Source organism: Physcomitrium patens, chromosome 6 (assembly GCF_059467195.1).
Source record: "Physcomitrium patens ecotype Gransden chromosome 6, ASM5946719v1, whole genome shotgun sequence".
In the NCBI taxonomy this organism is placed as follows: domain Eukaryota; kingdom Viridiplantae; phylum Streptophyta; class Bryopsida; order Funariales; family Funariaceae; genus Physcomitrium; species Physcomitrium patens.
In genome coordinates this window covers 3,984,136-3,995,447 of record NC_143415.1, presented here as the reverse complement: position 1 = coordinate 3,995,447, position 11,312 = coordinate 3,984,136, and the positions used below count along the sequence as shown (strand labels likewise).

General features: G+C 27.1%; 1 protein-coding gene across 1 annotated transcript; it reads left to right on the top strand.

Moving 5' to 3' along the window:
• The first annotated feature begins 897 nt into the window (after positions 1 to 897).
• LOC112283996 (uncharacterized) lies at positions 898 to 2,735 on the top strand. The gene is made up of 4 exons (XM_024523434.3): positions 898 to 1,029; positions 1,200 to 1,253; positions 1,447 to 1,546; positions 2,282 to 2,735. Exons 1-4 carry the CDS (start codon positions 982 to 984, stop codon positions 2,413 to 2,415), a joined length of 336 nt encoding a protein of 111 aa, XP_024379202.1. The 5' UTR covers positions 898 to 981; the 3' UTR covers positions 2,416 to 2,735.
• Positions 2,736 to 11,312: the final 8,577 nt, after the last annotated feature.

Below are 11,312 nucleotides of genomic sequence, written 5' to 3'. Positions count from 1 at the left end.
ACAGTTGCCAATGTGACTTGTAGCACGCCTCCGTTCATGACCACAAACACATTTGGAGTGGAATGGATTGGGTAAAATGACATTAAGAACATCCATCACTACAAAACTGTTGTAAGATTTTTGGGAGTGGTCCATACTTCTCTCCGAAAAACTTTGAGAGAACAACCACCGACACTCAAACCGTAAGAGTTTCCATTTGCTGGGGGGTTCAATGTACCAGTCTTTAACACCTTGTCTAGTACTCCGAGCCTTAGCCAGTGTAAAGCATCGAAGCTCTATGACAGTCCGCAATAGCCTCAGTCCAAGCGTTCCTGATCTTGCTGAGGGCGTTGCGGCGTTGGAAACAGTCGCCGCGCTATCGGCATCCCATCCGGCGCGGCATCGACCAGGGCTCGCCACCGCAGCGACGACGTCGATGCATGGCCGACCCACACCACGCAGCCGAACCGGGAACGGGATGAGCGAGCTGCGATCGTTGTCTCATGTCTGATGTCTGCAGCTAGCTGCAGACACTCTCACCGACTGCCGCGTTTCTCAACGCAGTTGATGGAGATTGGTTCCCACGCTGGAAGACGCTGATTCCCAAAATCCGCGACCAGCGTAGCGCAACTAGGCCAGCGTGGATGTGTCGTATGAGTTACGACTAGGCAGCGTCCACCACGTCGCTGGATCTCGGCATGCACGATCTTGGGGGATCCAACGCCCCCTCAGGCTCGGGCTGCAGACGCATTCGTTCAATTACGCGTCCTCGCAGACAGTCATGAAATACATTACGTTCGGGTAACACATATACACTTGTCTGGCAGTGTTGATATAGTGCCCCTCAGTTAGTGATTGTTTCATAAACCTCCAAGCGCTTTCACGCAGCTCCACGCAACTCACACAGATATACTTGTCCTGTAGTGTTGATATAGTGCCCGCCAGTGAGTGATTGTTATCTAAACCTCCAAGCGCTTTCACGCAACTCCGGGCTCCTCCATCATGGCTCACGCACCACCACCAACTCCTAGGAGGGGCTACCTGCGTCATGTAAGGGGACACAGCTCTTCATCTTCCTGTATCACTCCAGCATCCTGCAGCATTTCCAGCTTTGTGCAGTAGGATTGCGAATGCCACAATTTCGTGTGTGCCCATGTTTTTGTCGCTGTCGAAGTCTTCCTTGTCTTGTATTGACTTGTCCCCTCTCCTCTCCTTAACAGGTTTTCGGCCCGCCTTATCGTCACCAACCAGTCCCAGAGCTTCCGCACGAGCGGGTATGTAGTCGGTCTTGTTCATCTGTTGCGATCCTAGCAGAGTGTCAGTCTTATTCATATGACGCTATCCCAGCATGAAGTCAAGCTCCTATGATGATCCAGGAGCATGCTCCTTGGAGCATCGATAGAGAGCTTCCGAATAGGATGTCAGGCACCAGAAGTGCAAATCCAATTGTTGGCATCGTGGTTGCAGAATACACTGAGGATCCAGCTCCACAGGGACATCAGCCTGACAAATCTACAAACTGAGCTGGAGTATGAGTCGAATCACCGACCTGAGCAGTTTTTCTCAGGTGGGTTCCCAGTTCTTTTGTAGACCCTTTGAAAGTTCGGAAGGCTCCTGCCAAAGACTCTTTGTGCGCCTTGCTGTGTGAGCGGTCATGTCTCACGAACAGTTCGATGTTCAATGGACAAACAAGATGAAAGTCGAGGAGGAGGCATGGCGTACGAGATGTAGTCTTTGGTCCAGTTTAAACTTCCGACCCGAGAGAAAGTGTATCTGTTGGGGAAAGTCACAGTTCAAGTGGCTGCTGTTACGATGAGGACAGTGGCTTTTAGAATTCCATTCGTTCATTGCTGATTTGAGCTGGATCCGGTGTAAATGCTTTTAAAAGTTCAAAACTGAACGAATAGTACCTTTGGTTTGGTGATTCGTTTTTCAAAGTATTGGAGGTCTTCGACGTACAAGCAGCTTCTCACTTAAACGGGAACCCCACCTTGTTTTTTAAGGTCACTTTCGAAGCACAGGATGAATGTTGGAGTGATATCAGAATGGTGCCAGTTTCAAATGAAATTATTTCATGAAGGCGTCAATGTTTGTATAAGATGCAAAGCCAAATTTCGGGAAGGACATAGGTGTTCAATCGAAGTGCTGTAGCGAAACCGAGTTTTGAATGTACAAGCAGGATGCGTGCGAGTTTCGTTTTGGATCATTTCAATTCCATGTGTACAAATCCAAAATCATAAGCTGTTAAGTGCTGTTTCAAACCACACATTGACGGACCATCATGTGGTATTCTTCGGTGCAGAGCCCAGGGCAGCCACAGACGTTAGGAACAGGATGATTTTGATTATTACTGGCTTTCCTCCTGATGCTAACTATGACGCAGCAAGCATTTTGGAAGTGGTGAGGAGGTTTGACGGCAATGCAGACTACGCTTGAGAAGTGGAGCTTCGATTGAATCCGATGATACCAGGCGGTTTTGAAGTTTGGAAGCTGTGTCACTGTACAGAAATGAAGAGGCCCTGCAACTGGATCATTGTTCAGAAACGAAGAGGCCTCACAATTCATTCGTGTAGAAAATATGGTGGCATATCTACCGATCCGTGTAGAGAATCTGCTGGCCCATCGATGTATTCCTGTAGCATAGTATCTAATTACATTCACTTCCCCCCCTACATTGACTCTTCATTACATTGACTCTTCATGTGCATCAGCTTAGAACTGCACCCAATTCTTAATATTGTAATGATTTAACTTCACTTGGATTACATTTGTAAATTAACATAAGACCAAACCAATGTGCACTTTCTTTCTTCATTTCATGTTTTATATAATTCATTATTAGCTTCTAGTTATATGCTTTTAGAATGATAAGAGTTTTTTTTCATATGATATTTGATGAGTTTGATTTTTATTGTATTTAGTTTGGTTTTGTTATGGATTTCTTTTATGAAGAATATTTTTGATTAATCAAAAATACACAATTAAATTTATTAGCTATTTCTTTTTACATCTTATTAGTTTCCATTAAATGAAATTAGATTGAAGTGAATTTATTAAAGTATATCTAAGAAATTATCTAATAGAATAATTGTGACAAATATGAAATATGTGAATACTGCTTTATAAATTCTTTAACAACTTAGAATTATCTTATATAAAAATATTAATATATAAATACTCATATTATCTATTATTTAAAATTATAAAAATAGATACAATATTTTTAAAATTATAATTCATAATTACATAAATAAATTTATATCTAATTAAAGATATTTGAATTATAATTTTAAAAACTTAAAATCTTAAAATATAAAATATAAAATCAAAGGAATTTTCTATATTTTAAATAAACAATTTTGAAATTTATAATTTTTTTTTGAAAAATATATTATTTAAATATTAAATATTATTCTTTTATAATTTAATTTTGTAATTGTTAATATTTTTATTTTGATTTCCCATTAATCCAAATTGAAGAATCAACCATAAATACTTTAGTTGAAAGAAGTGAAAAGAGATTTAAAATTATTACAGATCTTCAAGATCTATTTTATTTTCTATAAGCAAAAATATATCATGTGTTAATAATTTTATTTATTTAGATAGTATTTCTACACTTATAAAGGAATTCAATACTAAAGTTTTATGCCTACATTAAGAAGTTGTACAATTGAAAGAACAAGTATAAGAAAATCAATTTCATAAGTAAATTCTAAAGGTCTTTCTAGTATAAGTTTAAATGCTCAATAGCACTTTTATGTTTCAAAATTTATTATTTGAATATTTTTATATTATTTATAATTTTTAAAGATCTTAGTTCTATCATAATACCTAAAAAATATGCTCTTTGTACCTTGTACATCAAATTTGTTCTTAATGCATTATATGATATAAATTTTTATGTTATTAAGTGTCTAGTCTTTGATATAAATTGATTTTAAAGTTGTAATTTTGTTATATTTAAATTCAAAATTTACTTAATTAATTTTTATTATGGTATGTATTTTTTCTAAGAATTTACATAAAATATTAAATTTGCTTGCATGAATCTTTATTTTCTTAACTTATACAAAAAAACTTCATTTCCTTTTATCTTATTTATAAAGAATTCATATTTTAATAATTTAATATTTTAATATTAATATATTTTAAAATTATAATATTAAAATATATTTTTAAAAAATAAAAATTCAAATCTTTATTTATTTTTATTTTATTTTAAATTTAAAAGATCATCTTTATTCAACCAAAGAACTATTTAAAATAATTCCAAATAGATTAGAATGTTTAGCTTTAATAAAAATTTAAAAATTTTCTTATAATATAAAATAGTAAATTTCATCTAAAAATATTTTAAAATAACTTCAATAGAATATAATTCATCTCAAAAACAACTCAAAAGATATATTTTTATTTTTAATATACTAAAAAAATTCAAAAACTACTAAATATCTTCAAAATCTTCTTTAAATTCCTTAAATACTTTTTTTTCTTCTAAATACTTTTTACTACCTCAATTTCCTTTAAAATATATTCTAAAATTATTTTTGACTTAAAAAAATCTTTAAAAAATCATAAAGTATCTAAATCTTTGTCTAAAAGTTTTAATTTAAACATTATAATTATGTTTTTAAGACCAAGCTATAAAAATATTAGTAAAACAATAATCATATTTAAAAGCTTATAAGCACATATATTCAAGTCTTTTTAATAACCAATAATAAAAAAATATTAAATCAATCCATCTTCAATAAGATATTCCTCTAAATACAGCCAAAATATAAAATTATTGTCTTATATTTTAAATTCAAAAAAAAATCTTTAAATATATTATCATAAATAATTATATTGTATTTTATAATTTTAAATTTTATTAATTCATAACATATAAAAGAAATATTATAAAAATATCATAAATTCTATAAAAAAAACATTTATTTATAAATATGTAGCATAAGATGACATCTTATTTCTAAAATGTTTTGTTTATAAGTGAAAAATTATCACAGACATATATATATATTTATTAATATTTATTTAAATAAAAAGAATTAAATAAAAGTAGATAAATTTGATAACATCTTATAGATAAACTTTTTAAAAGCTTCATAGATATAGATTTAACTTTTGAAGTGTTTGTAGGTCATTGATAGGTTCAAAACTTAGCTAATAAGTTGGCCTATGTGTTGTACATATTGACCACTTATTGTATAAGTTGGCCTTATAGAGCACATATTGAAAACTAGTCCTGTAAATTATATATATATATATATATATATATATATATACTGTAAGTTAGACACATATCAAATGAATTTTAAAATATTTCTACATTTTTTTAATTAGATAGTAGATATATATATATATATATATATATATATATATTAAGATTTTTTTCACTCTTGTTAATTTTTTTTTAATTAAAATTTCAAGAATTTATAGCTTTTTTATCTTTGGTAGTAGCTATTCCAATTTTTTTCTTGAATATAGGTATTTTTTCATTCTCTTTATATAAGTTTTCTTTGGGATATGTCTCATTTGTTTAAATATATTTTTCATGTTCTTATCTTTGATAAATTAATAAAAATATACTTACAATAACATAGCTTTATCTTTTCTTAGTTAACAATAGATTATTGCCAAGGACATGAATCACAACCAATAAAAACCTCAATACACTCTTGTGACACTACAAAAAAAATAGATATTTATTCAAAAGTGGTATAGTATTAAAATTAGAATGACTATTATTAAAGACAAAAAAATTTATAAATTCTTAAAAAAAGACTAAGAACGAGAAAGACATTGAGAAGAATAAAGAAGGCTTTACTTTTGCTTTCATATATTCTATTTAACTAGGAGCTACATAGCAATGTTCTATATGACCTCCAATAAGTGCTTAACTTATAAAATACATGTTTAATTAGTAAAAAACGTTTTCTACATGTGCATTAGAAGGCCAAATAGTACCACAAGTTGCCAACATGTGCAATATGTGATCAACTTGTTGGCCAATTTTTCAACCTACTAATCAACTATAAATACATATAAAGTCAAATCCACATCTATGAATCTTTTTTGAAGCTATTCCATAAAATATCATAAAATCTATTTACATTTATCTTCTATCTAACACTTCTTATTTAGATGTTTATATATATTTGTGATATTACTTTTCTTTTGTGAACAAATTCTACAAGGAGTATTGATTACATATTAAAAAAGTCTAAGATGTAATAAATTATATTTGTCACATATTTTGATCTTTATTCCATTTGAAGGTAGTTGATAGGTCTTTTTAGCCATTGATAATATTCTATATCAAAGTATAAAGACTACTTTAAATTTAATCATTTCAAAAGTCTTTATAATTTATTTCATATAATATATTTCAAATACTATCAAATGTAGTTTTTACTTTTGATAGTATCATCAAACATTGAAAGTCTCTTCCAAAGTTATAATATCAAATACGTTGTATTTTGCTATCTATTTGAAGAAAAATATGTCATTATTGAAAATCTTCATCTCTATTACGTCATCTTAAAGGTTGTGACAATTTCAATGTATCGTTTAATAACTTAGCAAATAATAGCTCATTAGTTAAATATAATGGTTATTAATTCAACATTATCTTAGTTCCACAAATATACAAAAATCACAAATAAAGATAGAAGATAGAATATAATCCTCACTAAATATTATTTTTTGTATAGCAAAAAATTACTTAACTCTTCATCTTAATTTTGATAGATGTATCAATGAAAAGTATCAACTTTCTTTGTTGCATTTGTAAGATTTTAAGTTAGCTCCCATGTATATTCACTTATATCATATCAATACTAATATATAAGATATTCCAATCTATCTTAGCACTATCTTAAATCTAAAAATTCTTCAACCTCAAACTCTTGATTATTGTCTACTTCTATAAAATAAAATAAAATAGCATTTTTTTTCTTCTTGGTATATTCACTATGTTATATGGTTCAAAAAAAGACACATCAAATATGAGATGGATCTTCATAGACTTAGATAGAAGTAATTGATATGCAACTATATTAATTTATTTACTAATAAGAAATGGTCTAAGTTTATAATAATCCAATTTATTATAAGAAAAAATAATCTTGATATTACAATAAAAACAACCATACCTTATTGCCATTATAAAATTGAGGTTTTTTCTTATAATAGATATTTATATTGATCTTTTTTTATTCTTTAACTTTTTTTAATTATATCTTTATTGTTGGGTGTAACTTTGATAAACAACTTGCGATAGGATTATCAATTTTTGTAAAGTCAAATATATCAAATTATAAATAATAATTATAATTGATAAAAAAACTTATTTAATAGAAAAATATATTGTATTATTATAAGCAAAATTTGCCAATAGCAAAAGAGTTTTCTAATCATCTTGATGGTATTTATTGATATATCATAGGTACTACTTAAAAACTTGATTCACTTGTTTTATTTGTTTAGTAATTTGAGGATGAAATACCAAAGATAGTCTTATATCTATTTTCAATATTTTAAAAACTATTTTCTAAAATATTAATATAAATTAAATTCTTCTATCTATTATAATATTTCTTTGTAATCCAAAATAAAAATAAATATTGTCAAAAAAAAATTTAATTGTTTCTTCACATCTAATAGTTTTTGTATAAAGTACAAAATATACCACCTTGGTGAAATGATCTACTATCATGAATATAGACTTATATAAGCTTGAGATTAAAAGATCCATGATAAAATCTATAAAAATAAAAGAATATGGTTTTTTTATATTAATAATGGCTAAAAAAGTACATAAGATTAATGATAAAGAATTTTTGATTTTAAACAAATATCATACAATTGTATTAAGATTTTAATTGCCTTCTCTATTTGAAACTACCAAAAATCTTTTCATATTAATTTTAAAGTCTTATTGTATCAAAACTATCTTACAAATAAAAAATTGTGACAAATTTGAAAAGCATATGTTTTTACTTTATCTTTTGAAATATATAAGTATCTTTCAAAATGTAATAGATTGTTCTTTAACTTAAACTTTAAAATATTATAAATTTTAGAAGGATTATCTTTAAAATCATGAATAAGAAGATTAGAGAACATACTTGATTGAAATTTTTAATGAAAGGTTAAATCAACAATTAATGTTGATTTTAAAGCTCAAAAATAAAACTACCTTGGCCAAAAGTTATATTTTCTTCTTTTGGTAAAAATTTGAAATATTTGTGAAGGGCGCTTGATAAACCTTCTTGTTTCTTAGTTAATAATTAATTTTAAATTCAAATATTGACAAAAACAAATTCTAATGGATTTGACAACAATTTAAAACATGTGTTGATGTAAAATATTTGAGATTCTTGTGATTTTTACAAAACATTACTAAACTAAAAACACATTCTAGATAATGGTGTTTTCTTGAAATGAATCCACAATTCCAAAAAGTTCTTTGTTGTTGATTTTGTAGTTGATTTTTTCTACTTAATTCTTTTTCAAATAAAAAGCTATTGGATAAAATTTTTTATTTGCTCCAAATTTGTGATAGTATTAAATCTAAAGCAAAGTCTTGTATATTTATTTCTATAAAATAAAAAAATACCTTAGAGAAGTTGATGTAATAAAAAATTGGTACAAAAACAAAAGTTGTCTTTAAAGTGTCAAATAATGCTCAACTTCTTTATTCTATTGAATTTTGTCTTTAAAAGTTAAATTTATAAATAAAGTTGTAACTTAATAAAAACTCTTCATAAAAACCTAGTAATAATTGGCAAATTCTTTAAAATATTGTATACATTTTATTTTCCTTAGAATCTTCTAATTTATGATAGTTTGAACTTTTTTAGAATCTATTATAAAGCCATCATTTGAAATAAAATATCCTAAAAATTAACTTGAATTGTGTAAAATATACACTCTTCTATTTTAGCTTAGAATCTTACTTTTTTAAGTTTTTATAATATACAACAACTACAAATTTCTTGCTTTTTTGAATTTTTGTAATACACAACAACTACAAATTTCATGCTTTTTTGTATTCTTAGACTAAATTAATGTATTTCTTAAGCAACATACAACAAAATCATCTAAAAATTCTCAAAAAATATCATTCATAAGATTTTAAAAAGTAGCTATTGCATTTATAAGTCCAAAAGACTTGATATTATATTTAAAATATCTATGCCTGATTTAAAATATAATCTTTTATTTATCTATTTTTTTATATGTACCAAATTATATATTTATTGTAGATTTATTTTAATATAGATCTTAATTTGATTTAATTGATTATGAAGTTTTAAAATTAAAAGAAGAAGATGGTTATTTTTGATGATGATCTTGTTGAATCTTCAATAATCAACACATTAATAATGATTTTTCTTTTTTTAACAAATAAGATAAAAATTCTTTCTACAAATTTTGATTGGCAAATAAATATTTTAATTAGATACACATTGTCATGTGGTAATACGACTATATAGTAAAAAATCAAAATATGGATGTTATTATAGAAGAGCCTAGTAAAAAGATGTAGTAGAAAAATAAGAATAAAAGATAAAAATAATAATAAAATATTTAGTCTTAATATTATCTTTTTATAGAAAGAACTTCTATTTACTTTATAGAGGCATAAATAAGCCAAATCAAAGAAAATAAGATAAGAAATCAATATAGGCATGTTAAGGAGAGAATTAACAATAGGATGAAGTAAAAATTACTTCAAATTACTAAAAATTGGTACCTAGAGAGGATTGGTTGTCAACCTCAATTGAAATCAGACTGTGAGGCATAAAACCACTTCAATATAATGACTTTGGAATTCTTTGGTAGATTAAAAAAATGGAATTTGAGAGAAAACTTTAGGAAAGATTTTAAAGCATTAATTTTATATCAATTGAAATAATATTGAATTTTTGGGAGATTTTCAAACTTAATAATGTTCTTGATTGGTTTATCTTTAAAAAATAAAAATATATTTATAAATTTAAGGATTTCTTAAGTTTTGTAGTGTATGTATGAATGAATTTTGAATAATATATTGGTGTGCTAGTTGTAAATGTGTGTACAAATTTTGAAGTCAATCAAACGATTAGAATAAAGTATATAAAGGTTTTTGTAGATTGAGGTTTCAAAAATTGGAGTTTGAGGATCAATGAGTATTTCTAAGATCTTTAGCAATCTGTCAATTGGATTGAAGTAAAATATTTTTGTGTGGATACTAGACTTGATTTTAAAAATTTAAGTAAAATTTAGTAGGAATTCAATAATTCAAAAAGGATGTATTGGTGCTAGAAGTTTAGCATTTAAGTTGGAGTAAGACGCTACTTAACACCCAATTGAATTATCTTATATTTCTCTCAATTGATAAGTGCAATTGATTTCATATTTCTTGTGCTTATTTTTAATTAAGATGTTAAGAAGTATGTAAATTTCGAGTTGATATCAAAATTTGATCATTAGTTTTTGAGGTTCCAATTTTCTATAATATTTATATTAGAATCTATCTATGGTTTAATTAGGACTTAAGATTTGGTCTACAATTTGGTTAGGATTAGAGTTTGCTTGGAGTTTGGTTTAGAACTTGACTAGGAATTGATTAGGATTTGTTTAGGATTTGTCTAATATTTAAGATTTTATTAGGATTTTATTAGAATTTGATATAGAATTTAATTTAGGTTCAATTAAGTCTTTAATTAGGATTTCAATTAGAATTTTTATTTTTAATAATTCTTTAGGATTCTTTATTATTTCTTGTAAGGTTTTTATTTCTAATATTTTTTTAAGATTGTTATTATTTCGTTAAAGATTTATTTTTATATTTCTTTAAGATTTCTTGTTATTTTTCTTTGAGATTAGTTTGAAAATTTACTGTATTTTTTTTATAAATTCTTTTAAATTTATTTTGAATTAGTCAAAATTTAATCAAGATTGTTAAGGTCTATTTAAAGTTATTTAATATTTTATTAGACTTGATAGGATTGTTCTTTTATTTCTACTTACCTTCCACAACAAGGTGCCTAATGCATTCTTAAGCAAGAATACATGTGGTACAACGCCATCCCTAGTTTGGAAAGCAATCTTTCATTTTTTTTTTTTTTTTTAATGTGGATCTAGTTGTATGCTCTTTATAGATTTATTTTTTTGTAGATCTTTTTTGATTGAGTTGATTAAGAAGTCTTGAAATAAAAAATATGATATACCTAATCTTGATGGTGATCTTATTAACTCCTCAATAGTCTATGCACATCTACAAAGATCCATCTTTTTTCTTCACCAATAAGATAGGAGCTCTTGTTGGAGATTTTAAA

Bases quoted from the DNA above. Each gene is read 5' to 3' on its own strand.
- LOC112283996 (XM_024523434.3), top strand. From the start codon at position 982: ATGGCTCACGCACCACCACCAACTCCTAGGAGGGGCTACCTGCGTCAT. The intron at 1,254-1,446 runs GTATGTAGTCGG...TCGTGGTTGCAG, and splicing joins CAGAGCTTCCGCACGAGCGG to AATACACTGAGGATCCAGCT. The intron at 1,547-2,281 runs GTGGGTTCCCAG...TCTTCGGTGCAG, and splicing joins ACCTGAGCAGTTTTTCTCAG to AGCCCAGGGCAGCCACAGAC.